Genomic DNA, 13857 nt, shown 5'->3' on the forward strand with positions numbered 1-13857 from the left:
TTCACATTCCAACAATGCAAAGTAAAAGCGCAATAGGCTACTTAAAATGTTTGTACGTGACCCTAATGGTTGGTTGTGTTTGTCTTCGCAGATAGGGGTTTTAATGAATAGTTGACTCCTGTGTTTGTTTTGCATTCATGTTACGCGACCCCAGCCGTTTAAGCCCATTATAAACATATCTTGGGGTTGTGGCTTGCGCATTGTGGTCGGGCAACCTTGGTTCTAATTCCTGTTGGTGCAATGCTCCCGCTGTTCGCTACAGTGGATTGGGGTGTCAGAAGTGGGACGTCCAGGGGTGGCTTGTAGACATTACTAGCGCCCCAAGTGTGTACAGTATAATTTCAACAAACGAGCCATTTTGAGGTGCTTTCTTCCCTCCCGTGATGCATGTTGCTATGGCTAACAACAACATGGGAGAGCGGGCCAGCAGCCTGGAATTCCTATCCGGAATGTTGGTGACGCTTGTTCCCTGATCTTGTCTAGATGGGATACAGCTTTTGTGAAATTGACGTCAATTATAATTTTGGGGTATTATGGCTAACCTTTACCCTTTCTCCGAATTCTCCTAACCTGCTGTCACGAGAATTGAATTTGACTAAAGCCCTTATAGACGAAACGTTCATTGGTCCCCAGTTGTCACAGAAAGTCATGGAGGGAAGAAAATGGGTTCATCCAATCTTTACATAGGGGGGGACGTCCCAGTTGTCATCGAGTATGGATCTCAGGTGGGTATAATCAGTTTACCCAAGGGTACATTTTTTTTTAGGAAAATACAGATGTTTTAAGAGATCACAGTAAAAATTGTGCAGTTACCTTGAAATAATTATTTATCATTTTCTGTAATTTCCTAGATGCACAACACCCTCCCTCCGTTTACAATGAGATGATCTGACATGACGTACTTCGTCCATGACTGACATAATGCCATTTTGATCTGAAAGTACAGCGGTGTTTCATGTTGTCGCAGATGCTTTTGAGCGTAAATATTTGCTTTGCATCTGCAGTGATACGTGCATGTTAGATAAGAAAACGGAGTTAAGACTTCACGTTAATTATATGATTGCTCGATTTCAGTTTTCTTACACCACATTTCAATTTTTAGGACCAACAGTGCGATAGACGCCGTTAGCGCATTCATAGCCACATTGCTATAGCGAGGTCGTCGTCCGGTGTCGATGACACAGCTAGCTAACGTTAGCTAGCCAACCTAACAAAGGAACACTGGGAGTGGGACCGTGGTAACCTCGTTTGCGAGAATATCTCAAACTCTTATGTCGTTTAAATACAATTTGGTTTAATCAAGATAAATAGCGTCCATTTCAACATCTAAACTGTTTTTTTGTTTGTTGCAAACCCTGTTTTTTTTCACGACTGTTTTGTACCAATCGGTTCGTGTCATCGGGCATAGGCCTCTAAACACTTGACTATCTAACGTCAGCTTGCCAGTGCTGTGATTTGGGCTAAGAAAAGGCGTTGTGCGTAAAAATGGCAGAGGTGTACATTCGCGTGGCCGAAGAAGAGAATGAGGAGCCCATGGAGATCCCATCCGAGGATGATGGCACAGTGTTGCTTTCTACTGTGGCAGCTCAGTTTCCAGGGGCCTGCGGCCTACGATTCAGGAGTCCAGTTTCGCAGTGCATGCGAGGGGTCCGTTTGGTGGAAGGGATTCTTCATGCACCTGAAAACGGCTGGGGCAATTTGGTCTATGTCGTCAATTATCCCAAAGGTATGGTGACGGACTTTTTACGTGTTATTTTATTAGCCACCAACTGGTGGACAAATGCATTATAATACATATATAATAAATTATTCAAGCGTCAACTGTTCCCTAGTTATATGCATCACATGGAATGAGTATCTAGCTAGGCAAATGTCTGTAGTGTTCCAACAGCGATTGAATGAGCTGTACCACACTATTTCAGACAACAAAAGGAAAATGGACGAGATTGATGCCTCCTCGGCTGTAAAGATGAAGAGGGGTGACATGAAGACTTCAGACCTGATTGTACTGGGGTTGCCATGGAAGACATCTGAACAGGACCTGAAAGATTACTTCAGCACCTTTGGGGAAGTCATCATGGTACAGGTAAAGTATCCGATTAGCAATTTCATTCATGCCGGTCACTTGAGTGCTGTGGATCCATTTCTTTCCCCCTTTTACACAGCTCTAATGTGCAAGGCCTTGCTATATCTGTGGTTCCTACTAAACTAACATTTGAGACATTTTAAAGCGGCAGTGAGCTGTTTAAACAATGACAAAGCTTTCTCTCCACCACCATTTTGCTACGGGTTGGATCTGGAGAAACATAGCCACGCAAGGCAGTTCTTAGTTATATTCTTCATGAATCAATGGGTACATATCATTTATGTCCCAAAATGAATGTAGCAACTGCAGATTAACCCAAAATGTTTAAAGGGGAAATGTAGGTTTTAACCCCATGCTCATACTTACAGGTGAAACGAGATGTGAAGACTGGAAACTCAAAGGGATTTGGCTTTGTGAGGTTTACCGAGTATGAAACTCAAGATAAAGTGATCTCTCAACGCCACATGATTGATGGAAGATGGTGTGACTGCAAACTCCCCAACTCCAAGGTGGGTGTTTGTATCTGTATGGCATGTAGTAACATGGATCATTAATGGCAAGAGCGCTTATTTCAGACCACACAGTCCCACCACCTCCCCCTAATGCCATATATATTGTTAATGTGCAAGACTTTTTTTCTACCTTTTGTAAAACAGCAAGGTCCAGATGAGCCCATGAGAAGCAGGAAAGTGTTTGTAGGCCGTTGCACTGAAGACATTTCCGCTGATGAGCTGCGCCAGTTCTTCATGCAGTATGGCGAGGTCACTGACGTCTTCATCCCCAAGCCCTTTCGTGCCTTTGCCTTCGTCAGCTTTGCCGATGACCAGGTTGGTGCCACTGCAAATTGAAAGGCATAATTTTTTTTGCCATCTGCTGAATTACCCCTTTAATGTCACTGGCATGTTTTTTTTTTCTGTCCAGGTTGCCAGTTCCCTATGTGGAGAGGACCTGATTATTAAGGGGGTCAGCGTGCACATCTCAAACGCTGAGCCAAAGCACGGCAGTAGGCAGATGATGGAGCGAGCAGGGCGGTTTGGAAATGGGTTTGGGGCTCAGGGCTTTGGTAGTAACCGCACAGGGTTAGGGAGCAGTGCCGGGAGTAATATGGCTAATTTTGGCAACTTTAGTCTGAACCCTGCCATGATGGCTGCTGCTCAAGCTGCCCTGCAGAGCAGTTGGGGAATGATGGGTATGTTGGCTAGTCAACAAGGGCAGACTGCCACCTCAGGCACCACCTCTACTGGGCAGACTAGCTCCACCAGGGATCAGAGCCAGGCCTACAGCACAGGCAACAGTAACTACGGCGCCAGCTCAGCCAGTCTAGGTTGGGGTACCGGTTCTAATTCAACAACCAGTGGTAGTGGGTTTAGCTCAGGAGGATTTGGCTCCAGTATGGAGTCCAAGTCTTCAGGGTGGGGTATGTAAGTAATAGTTTGTATGGTAAGTATTGTGAGATGTCTTTTTCCAAATCTATTTCTGGTGTTACGCGTATTTGATAGCTAAACGCTTTTGTCAAATGTTTTGTAAATTTGGAAAATGCTCAAGATTTAATTTAGAAAGTGTTTGAGGTGAATTATTATTTACCAGAGTGTTCAGCTTAAGTGCTACTTTAAGTTTGTCCTGACCTATTTTCAACTGGATTCTTAAAGGCATGTATTGTGAGTTGTGATGTTTCTGAAAATGCATGAGAAATCATCCATATATATATATATTTGACAACAATCTTGCATTGGAAAGAATCTGGTTGAAACTGAAATGTTTAAGTGCAACTTTATTTGCAGTCAAGTTCAATGGAAAAAAACCTTCACTACAATCTCTTCTGCAGTTCACTTCTCTTCCATTTTCCTGGGAAGAAGCTCCTCTTTGGCAGCATTCTTTGGGTGATGTCAGTATCACTCTCCCTCTTCCCATCTGTAAATGCTTTGCCATCAAACAACGGCTTCACTCCGCATGTTCTAAGAGACGGTGGGTGTTTCATTTTTTATCCACTTTTTAATGGAAAGAACTGCGCAGCTGACATTTTAAGAACTCATGAGTGCGACTGAGGATGGCTTGTGGCGAAGAGTGAATCGATGAGTGAGCGAACGGAGAGAGAAAAAGAAAGCGTGAAACGGACTGGTTGTGCGATGAAAGAGCCCAATTTGACTGCTTTTGTGAGAGTGAATGGAAGCTGCAGATGCTACAAGCTCCTTCCCCCTAAAATGGACTTTCATTTAGTAGTACTTCAAGATCTTTTATTGTAGCAATTTTTCCTACCCTTATTGATCAAGTGCAGAAGTAGTACACAAATGTAGTGTGGAATGTTGTGCTGAATATTTGTCTTGCTTATATAACCTACCTGACCTGAATGCTGTATGGTGTGTGTGGTTTCTTTCCTTGTTATTGATGCTCTGTAAGTGTGAACTTGATGTGGATGACACCTGCCGAGGACACTGGGGACGTGAGTGTTGGTGTGAGAGCATGGAGTGGTTGTCATATTTCCCAGTGTGATTCAGACATGTCAAATAAGAGTTCTCTAATAAAACTTTGTTTTTGAATAGATATGCTTATATGAATACTGGGTACTTTTGTGACATTTGAGTTGTCGAAATCTAATTTAATTCACATATCTAGGGACCTTGGACACTGCTGACCGAGGTTTCCATCTGAACCCGGACTGGAGTCAGTGTCCTGAAGGATGAAGACTGAAGTCCTCACAGGCTTGAAATGGGGTCTCTTATATTTATGGTAACCTAAAAGGAGTCCGAATGAGGTAGTAAGTTTGGATACATTTCTAATCAGACCTGATGACAAGTTGTTTATTTGGCTATTTTAAAATAACATTGCAGCATTGGGTAGAACTAATCTATTCTTTGGGACAAGACAATGAACAGGTTGATATTTCAGATTGTGTACACAAAGGATATTACAGCACATCTCAATAGTGAATGGGAACACCTGTTGCCCTTGTATTGAACTGGTGTTAATGTGTAGATCTGTAAATACATTTGGAGAAGACATTGGAACAGTGCTTACATTTCAGCCAATGAAGATAAAATTGCTGTACTACTTGGATTGTATTCAATAAATATTTTCTGCAAGTTTGGTCGAGCAGTTGATGCTGTATTAGTAAAAGTACACATGCTATTAACTTTCTGTATAATCAAACCCATTCACTTAGTACTAGGGTAGCATGTTTTCCCTCTCTACACCATCTCTGTATTCTTCCTCTTCCCTGCAATCTTCTTCCTTGTGTCTCTCTGCTCCTGGTTGGCGCTGGCAATCTCTTCACTCTTCCTTTGTATGAAGTTAGACTAGAAAAGAGAGTGTTCGTTATTTCAAACGTAGGAGACAATACCATTGCAAATACCTATGTTGCTGTGGAAAACAACTCCCTAATAAGGGTCCAAATATGACTGGTACCATAACAGTTGTCAGGTTGGGTCCATCATAAAACAATACAATAAAGCTTCAAGAACTGACTGTTAATCAAACCTGTGACTTATTGTTAAATTAGCCAATACCCACCAGTGCTGTACTTCGACGAGCTGTAAGCTTCACATCCTCTACAGATACTGTGCTTCTTTTGGCATGCCTACAATTTAACCCCCGCAACACACGTTAGTCTTAATCTGATTATGAAACAGAAGCAAATGATTAAACTTCATGGTCTTGCCTTATACTTGCTGAAGGAACCTTTTATTCTGTTTACAATGGACCCTGCAGAGCATTTGATGCCAATCACCCCACCTAACTGAACATTGCATAAATGAGGGACTGGAAACCATTTATTTGTGACAGCAGGATTGTCAATCTGAATAAACACGGATTGCATAACACCAATACAAGCTGTGTGAAGACCTTTTACCTTGCAAAGGCCTCCAAGTCCTTTGCAAAAATATCTAAAAAGGAAAAAAAGAAATGCTGTCAATCATCTGAAACATACAAGCAGAAGAATTTCAGTGTAAAGTGGCCCCCAGATCATCACCGATCCTCCACCAAATTTCAGTGGGTGCGAGACACTGGCTTGTAGGCCTCTCCAGGTCTCGCACCCACTGTGAAACTTGGAGGATCGGTGATGATCTGGGGGTGCTTCAGCAAAGCTGGAATCGGGCAGATTAGTCTTTGTGAAGAAAGCATTAATCAAGCCACGTACAAGGTTGTCCTGGAAGAAAACTTTCTTCCTTCTATGACAATGTTCCACAACTCTGAGGATTGGTTTTCCAGCAGGACAATGCTCTATGCCACACAGCCAAGTTAATCAAGGTGTGGATGGAGGACCACCAGATCATGACCAGCCCAATCTCCAGACCTGAACCCCATTGAAAACCTCTGGAATGTGATCAAGGGGAAGATGGATGGTCACAAGACATCAAACAAAAACCGAGCTGCTTGAATTTTTGTGCCAGGAGTGACAAAGTCACCCAACATCAATGTGAAAGACTGGTGGAGAGCATGCCAAGACACATGAAAGCTGTGATTGAAAAATCAGGGTTATTCCACCAAATATTGATTTCTGAACTCTTCCTAAATTAAAACATTAGTATGGTGTTGTTTAAAAATGAATATGAACTTATTTTCTTTGCATTATTCGAGGTCTGACAACACCGAATATTTTGTGTTATTTTGACCAATTGTCATTTTCCGCAAATAAATGCTCTAAATGACAATATTTCTATTTGGGAGAAATGTTGTCAGTAGTTTATAGAATAAAACAAAAATGAGAATTTTTACCCAAACACATACTTATAAACAGTAAAACCAGAGAAACGGATTATTTTACAGGGGACGCTTAATTTTTCCCAAAGCTATATTTTTCAACTTGTCGGCTTGGGTATTCGAACCAGTGACCCTTCGGTTACGGGCCCAACTCTCTAACCGCTAGGGATTTTGACTACGTGGTATACAGCTACAACCGGAAGTTATTTTTTCGTAGCAGGTAAGGAATATTAACATAGCAGGTTAGGGGAATTGGGTTATGGTTAGGAAGTGTTAGGGTCAGCTAAAATGCTCTCCTAATCTGCTACGAAAAGTCACTTCCAATCCTAGCTGCACTCCATCTAGTCACAACCTCCGCTAGGCTGCCTGACTATTTTTTTGCCACATCAGTACAGATGAAGGAAAGGAGACAAGGGGAACAATCTACATCTGACCATTGAGATACACAGAAAGTGTTATTTTTATTTATGACGCTGATGTCAGAGGACTTGATAGTCAATGTATGTATGGTCATCTGCCCATCTATCCTTGGTCTTTCAGGAAAACGATGAGGAAAGGAAGCCATGAGGGTGTTTGGACAAATCCTTTTGAGTCTCAAGATGTTCCAGTAAACTCCCCAAGACCCAAATATGTCAATAATATGTTGACAAGAATACCAAGCCTGTCATTTGGCAAGTTGGAACTACATTATTACCATGTTTACCAATCAAATCCATCCCATGTAGGGGCAGTTTCTGGACTGGGACAGAATAACATGTGAATTTGACTGGTGTTTGGACAGAGCAAACCCAAGGTGGAGACCGTGCACAAAGATGTTCATAACGAACTCATCAGGGCCCTCTTGCTACCAGTCATGCACAGCAATCTCCCCTTCCCTAAAGACATTATTTGTTGATGTTTGTTATTATAATACTCACCACATTGCCTGAATGTCGTTTCAGCTATTGCTGCTATAACCTGTCGACTGAATTCCTTCTGATGATCCTCACCAATGCTTTGACACAGTCTTCCCACTGTATAGTGGACTGCTGCTTTCAGTCTCTACGGGTTTAGTGGAAACATGAGTAAATACTAGCCTTGTCCATCTTCATCTAACTGACAACACGTGCTTCCAAGACACATATATAATTGTGAATGAATAAATCAAAGGTAAAAGTTGCACCTGAAGTTTTCTTTCCTCCTCGTCCATTGCTGTTGCCATTTTCTCCCGATAGTTCACGTTAGCTCGGCAGCTAGTAGTGGATAGCATACATAGCCTACCACACTGGTTTACTCATACACTTTTTCACCAGATGATATTTAAAACAGAAAACGAAACAATATGTACAATCGTTTCTAGAGTAGCTAGCTAATGGGCATGGAATAATCTTTACGACAAATCAAATTCCGCTAAACTTGAAAAATTGCGCGCTTAGAAAGGCGGATGGTGTCATCCAATTGAACCAATACTAGGCCTATAGCACCACCTGCTGGGCTGGAGTATTACAAAACAATGCATTCATGGTCCAGTGCTTTATTCATGGTTTTTAGTAGATTAAAATTATTGTACATAGTCACGAAATCCTCAAATGTATATCATGTTGTTTTTATTCATGTTGTTAACATGTTGACTATTTTATTTTAATTATTTTGCATACTCAAAACATACCATGAGCATGTCATATTAGTGATACATTTATGAAGAATATTTAGCAAATGTAAGGTTGAAGAAATATTGTGCAAACTTTATGGTGAAAGAATTATCAAGCACTCCTTTTATAAATCTGCTTGCAGACTTTATCCCCACAGGTGATTTCCTATAAGAGAGAGGAAAAATGCATAACAGTTAGTCCTACTAATACAAATGCCATCAATGTAATTAAAAGATATGAGTACATGCTACATGCCAGATAGAGCTCATCTCCTTCTATCCAGTGTGTCCACCCTCTGTTCTTCTTCTCTCCCTTCTGAACACACACCAGTTTATCATTGTCCCAGTTGACCACCGTCTGTAATTAACAAGAGTACTTATCACAATGGGTTGTGTGGACCATAACTTTAAAACAGCTGGGACAGCGCCAGCTTGCTTGAAACAGGCTTATAGACAGCTCTGTTACATATTGTCCTCAATGTTGCCATATTAATAACCACAGTTCAATAAGCAATAAGGAGCAAAATAACAAAAAGGGTTCTATTCATCATGATAATGATATGACGTAAATGATAAAGTGCCGGCGCCCATAGGAACTGTAAATTGCAAGTTTCTACCTGGACTTTTCTGTTATCCATGGCTTTGGTCACCTCCTCAAACTCTTCCCCAATCTTGAATGAGACTGTGTAGTTTTTGAAGGTAGTGAATGTTTTGATGGTGAAAGAATCCCCGTCTTGCTCAATCACTTTCTGAGGTTTCAACATGTTTGCAATCTTGCGTGTTGCAAAATCAATGCCTGTAAGGAAAGAAATCCTGCATGTGTTACAAATATATCCTAAGAGACTGAACATTTCCAATCCATTCTCAGTAGGAAACTGGTGAGCTAGGCTATGAACCATAATTCCAAAGTTACACATTTTAATTCTTCAGAATGTATTTCGAAAGAAGTTAAGCTTCATATTATATGGAGTTATAATTCTACTGGTGAGCATGTTGAGCAAAAGAAAGAAGATAGACATTGCAATTCAATATTAGGAAGGTGTTCTTAATGTTTTGTACTCTCAATGTATATTATAATAATATATATTATAATTTAGCATTAAAAGTTTAAGTTTGTTCCACCTGAGCAAGTCTGACCACAAGTCACAGACCACTATGAGGACATCAAATGTGTTTGATGAAACCTTTTTGTCTTCTTCTAATGCCTTTGACGGGGAAAGTAATCCAAAAGTAACTCAAGAATCGATAAACACGGGACGAGATGTTAAAAACTGTTCATTGTGCCAATAGATGGTATGCACTCACATGAGATTTGCCGTGATGTTGACAGAGTGGCATGGGAGGTTTATTTCTTAGACTGGGTTAAGATGTCAATTTTGGGACACATCCTCAGTAGTGTGCCTTCGAATCAGTGAGTGTTTCGGCCTTTAATCATTAAACACCCTCATCAAAGGTGGCCAGCTAAAGGGTGATCAAGCCTTAGCTTGTGTCCCATGCCCAATTAAGATGTCCCACGGGACTATGCAAGGCAGGGGCGTCCTCTTCCCTGAGCCAGCCCTACAGCTGACCGCATACCTCATATGCCCTCCTCAAGTTGGAGGGATCTGAATTGGGTTCTCAGGTGGGGGTGGGGGGTCATGAAGTTATAGCCCAGCAAGGGTCCTTCCGTTTGATCCAGATCCACTGGCTGCCTCTTTCAGCTGCTTGAGAAACTGCTCTGACGGTCTGCTGCAGAGCCTGTCCATGGATTCCAAGTTCTTTCAGCAACCTGATGGTGGAAGAAGCCACAAATCCTCTGCATCCCACTTCAACTGGCCAGACTTTTGCATTCCAGCCACGCTGAGTTGCGTCTGCTGCCAACTCTGTGTAACGCAGTGTCTTGCACTCGTAGGCCTCTTCAACAGAGTTTTCCCACAGGACTGTGAGCTCTATGATGTACACAGCCTTTCGTGAAGGGGACCAGAGTACCATGTCTGGCTTAAGGTTGGTAGAAGCAATCTCAGGTGGAAAAATGAGTTGCTGGCCAATATCGACAAGCATCTTCCAGTCCCGGGCCATGGCTAGGTGTCCAGTTTCTGGCTTCGTAGGAGGATGCTTGGGCCCTTTTGTTGTTGTTTTGAAAAACATGTTTGTTTTTGGAGGTAATGAATTGGTTGCACTCCTCTTGGTCTCAAGTGCTGCAGCCAGGCTAAGTAATCCAATTATGTTACAGATTTTGGGGTAGGCTAATACAAAATGTATGTTACTGATTACACTTTTGGACAGGTAACTAGTCACTGTAACATATTACATTTAGAATGTAACCCTAACCCTGCAGGTGCCCCCATATGTGCCACATACTAAAGAAAAAATAAACACATGCATAGAGTTCAGACAATAACAATCACATACATGTTATTATTGTTTTGAATTACTGACAGAAAAGAGAAATGAGAATTATGAAAACTTATTGATTTGAAGATATGGGCCTATCTAATTAATCAATAAAAGTGAAAAAAAATCAAAGATAATCAATTTCAGTTGAATAAAACGGTACACTACCCTACCTAATGTCCGCATTAATTAATTACCAACAGATTGGTTAAGTGGGACACCTGGCAAAGTGTGACACTTAAGCTTTGTAATGGATATCTTTAAATGTGTACATTAACAAATATGCCTGTGTGTTAGTGAGGACGTATGTGATGATAATCATTGTGGGCGTGGCATTCCGTGTAATGACACCTGTCTCTAGATGCCTAATGTTAAGGTTATAAAAAACTAAGAAAGGATATTCAGTGTCTAATTACGACCTATTTTGTAATGGGATGTAATTGTAAATCAAAATGACTGTAAATTGTTTTCTTACTACTCCCACCTTTTTACAATATTGTCATTTTGACAGTGTCCCAGTATGCCAATCGCCTACTGTCAAAATGGGACACTCCTCTAGGCCATTTTAATGCAGAAAATATATTTCAGGGGATTATGAAATACATGTTTTCTTAATAGAAATCCATTTTCTAAATAGGCTCACATGTTGCATTTCATTTTCCTCAAATCTGCTATCACCTAGGTTGCTATAAAAAGCTAGCATAGCTGCATTTTACTTAGAAAGATATTACCTAACCAACATAAACAATCCTAGCTAGCTATATTCATAACCTTACAGGTGATGACTAAAAAAGTGTATTTTGCTGTATTTGACAATAAAACAGTCAATGAAATTGTTGAGGGGTAAGGTCTTTCTGGTTTCATTCTACAAAATGTCCGTTAGAGTGTAATGTTGAGAATGTTAAGCTGATAGATCTAGATGAAGTTCATTTTATTTATAGGCTATACAATTACATATAGGCTACATCATAGAATTAATATCAAGAATGATGATGATGATAATAATAATTATAAATGATCATTCTTAATGTTCCACAAAAATACATAAAGCATGTTTCTATACATTTCATTTGTATGAACAATTGAAGTTTATCATAAAAATATTAAAAATACTCATATACTCTAATTTATCCTTCTTTACAATAAAGAATGAAGTGTCCCACTTTGTCAATCAAGGTGTCCCAATTTGCCAGCATCGACTTAAAAAATGTGGCCTCAGCACAATTTGTGTTTGTAGAAAAGAGCCATCCATCCTGTGTTTAATATTTCTTTCTTAAGCTGTTTAGAATATCATGTTGGGGGTTAAGACAATGAGATGATTCGGTAAGGTGTTCGGGATACACATTTTCATAACGTGTCCCACTTTACCAATACTCACCCTAATTAATTCATCAATAAATAGTCAATATTATTGTCATCAAAGTCACTTGCCTAAAAACATAAGAAAATGTAAAAAGAGAACTTACCAAGAGCAACCATGTAACTTTCAAAGTTTTCATTACTAGTCATGTCCCATGTGCCACTGTAGTCGGTAGGCATGGTGGATACTTGTGTGGCCGTCTCAAACCTTCAATAGACAGCAGTTGTTAGAATGAAGAGAATTAAAGTCTCTAGGATGTCCCATGGTGTGTTAATATAGGGCGGGGATTTGGTTTACCTCTCGTAGTTGGTTGCTTAGTTGGACAATAGAGTAGAGGAGTAGCCTGGTGGAGGGCGGAACATGACTTTTTGCACAATTATATGAGGAAATAACATTTGAGATAGGCGTCTCGAAATAGAGTAGGCTATAATGCATCAAACATATGTGCACATTCTTTAGTGTCTCTCTTTCCAACAATGTGAAAGGTGACTAGAATACATGTTATACAGTTTCATTCACATGGACACACACCAGAGTATGATGAAAAGCCTGGTTGGATGATCATTTTCACAGTAGTTAGAACAGGGAAGGATGTGTCATCAAGGCCTATCACCTCTCACTTCTTTGGCAGAGTTTATTCAAAATGAATGGGCACAATGCTACATTACGCATTAGCACAGTATACCCGGAATATCATACCAAGGGATCAAATGATAAATTGTAAGTGTTGGAGGTGTTAAGGTCTATTCACAGATTGGGTCTGGGTCTCATTTCTATGATGACAATGAACAATAACTAGTTGGTGGCTTCTTGTGTTGTGAAAAATAATCTGATGGCGATTTCTTTCCTTTTCTTTGTACTATTGATGACATGTTTTCAATTAATAACTTATTCTAAATGAACATGAATCTAATTCTGGTCTTAGAAACCTTTTATTTGCAGTCAGATAATTAATCCAATCTTTGTGGCACTCGTTGTCATCCCTCAATTGTATGTGTTAACCAGGTAAGTAAATTCAAATTTACAACGAAAAGCTTTTAATTTGAAGTCATACATGCAGTGTGTACCATGTCAAGCTTCTGATTGAGAGTATAAATCCCTCAGGCCTAAGTCCTCTCGATATTGCCAGCAGCCTCTTCTGAACAATCTCACTGCCTTCATTGTCTCATCCTTCATGGCTACATCCTGCTTTGTAAACATATTTTTGATAGCTATGTCTTGTAGTTTTAATGAGGTGTGCTCCTCACAATTGTTTGGCTTTTGGCAAAAGCAATGTTTAATTTTATTTTAGCCAAGTTCATAATAAATTGATTTGATTATGATGAAAGAGAGATGGCAGTAGAGACAAGCTTTGGTCATTTTGACCCTCCTCATAGTTCAATCAGATTGGGTCATTGCATTCATTGCAACAATCTAAATGTACTTTTAAAGTACGTGGGTCTTTCCACGAAAAGAGTGCTTTTTGATTCCCTTTGATATTTTAAGTAGAAATTGTGCACCAATATTGAATTTTAAAAGCTGTTTATATTAAATGAAGGCCCTTTAATATAGACCACATTGAGAATTCAATAAATCAGATTCTTAATTTGAATAAAGGCTTGCTAAAATGCCAAAATTCAGCATTTTGACATGTTCTATCACTTCTAGGAAGATATTAACTCCCTTAATCCCACAATGTTTCCAAGTTTCACCATCAATGTAAAGCCCTAA

At 40.1% G+C, this 13857-nt stretch overlaps 3 protein-coding genes across 4 annotated transcripts; 1 reads left to right on the forward strand and 2 right to left on the reverse strand.

Annotated features, from left to right (window-relative positions):
- Window positions 1-916: 916 nt before the first annotated feature.
- Window positions 917-5171, forward strand: LOC115143450 (TAR DNA-binding protein 43-like). Of its 2 annotated transcripts, XR_003865635.2 has the most exons (6): window positions 917-1726; window positions 1923-2086; window positions 2455-2595; window positions 2743-2913; window positions 3008-4051; window positions 4700-5171. XR_003865635.2 is itself a non-coding variant. In XM_029683900.2 (5 exons), exons 1-5 carry the CDS (start codon window positions 1486-1488, stop codon window positions 3509-3511), a joined length of 1221 nt encoding a protein of 406 aa, XP_029539760.1. In that variant the 5' UTR covers window positions 917-1485; the 3' UTR covers window positions 3512-5171. The 2 variants fall into 2 exon arrangements, 1 of the variants encoding a protein (XP_029539760.1); XM_029683900.2 differs by having other exon boundaries at window positions 3008-5171.
- On the reverse strand, window positions 4871-8194 carry cenps (centromere protein S). Its single transcript, XM_029683902.2, has 5 exons — window positions 7947-8194; window positions 7702-7825; window positions 5934-5967; window positions 5594-5660; window positions 4871-5379 (listed from the first exon to the last, which is right to left on the reverse strand). Exons 1-5 carry the CDS (start codon window positions 8031-8033, stop codon window positions 5272-5274), a joined length of 420 nt encoding a protein of 139 aa, XP_029539762.1. The 5' UTR covers window positions 8034-8194; the 3' UTR covers window positions 4871-5271.
- Window positions 8195-8353: 159 nt separating this feature from the next.
- On the reverse strand, window positions 8354-12400 carry rbp7b (retinol binding protein 7b, cellular). The gene is made up of 4 exons (XM_029683903.2): window positions 12254-12400; window positions 9032-9210; window positions 8671-8772; window positions 8354-8580 (listed from the first exon to the last, which is right to left on the reverse strand). The coding sequence occupies exons 1-4, from the start codon at window positions 12324-12326 to the stop codon at window positions 8527-8529; spliced, it is 408 nt and encodes a 135-aa protein (XP_029539763.1). The 5' UTR covers window positions 12327-12400; the 3' UTR covers window positions 8354-8526.
- Window positions 12401-13857: the final 1457 nt, after the last annotated feature.

This window comes from Oncorhynchus nerka, linkage group LG15, assembly GCF_034236695.1.
Source record: "Oncorhynchus nerka isolate Pitt River linkage group LG15, Oner_Uvic_2.0, whole genome shotgun sequence".
Lineage (NCBI taxonomy): Eukaryota > Metazoa > Chordata > Actinopteri > Salmoniformes > Salmonidae > Oncorhynchus > Oncorhynchus nerka.

What these genes read in the sequence shown, in the direction of transcription:
- LOC115143450 (XM_029683900.2), top strand. Translation starts at nt 1,486, where the DNA reads ATGGCAGAGGTGTACATTCGCGTGGCCGAAGAAGAGAATGAGGAGCCC. An exon ending in GCAAACTCCCCAACTCCAAG is followed by an intron (nt 2,596 to 2,742) that starts GTGGGTGTTTGT and finishes TTTGTAAAACAG; the next exon opens with CAAGGTCCAGATGAGCCCAT. An exon ending in TCAGCTTTGCCGATGACCAG is followed by an intron (nt 2,914 to 3,007) that starts GTTGGTGCCACT and finishes TTTTCTGTCCAG; the next exon opens with GTTGCCAGTTCCCTATGTGG.
- rbp7b (XM_029683903.2), bottom strand. Translation starts at nt 12,326, where the DNA reads ATGCCTACCGACTACAGTGGCACATGGGACATGACTAGTAATGAAAAC. An exon ending in AAGTTACATGGTTGCTCTTG is followed by an intron (nt 9,211 to 12,253) that starts GTAAGTTCTCTT and finishes CTTTCCTTACAG; the next exon opens with GCATTGATTTTGCAACACGC. An exon ending in TGGATAACAGAAAAGTCCAG is followed by an intron (nt 8,773 to 9,031) that starts GTAGAAACTTGC and finishes TGTTAATTACAG; the next exon opens with ACGGTGGTCAACTGGGACAA.
- cenps (XM_029683902.2), bottom strand. Translation starts at nt 8,033, where the DNA reads ATGCTATCCACTACTAGCTGCCGAGCTAACGTGAACTATCGGGAGAAA. An exon ending in AGGAGGAAAGAAAACTTCAG is followed by an intron (nt 7,826 to 7,946) that starts GTGCAACTTTTA and finishes CTAAACCCGTAG; the next exon opens with AGACTGAAAGCAGCAGTCCA. An exon ending in AACGACATTCAGGCAATGTG is followed by an intron (nt 5,968 to 7,701) that starts GTGAGTATTATA and finishes TTTCCTTTTTAG; the next exon opens with ATATTTTTGCAAAGGACTTG.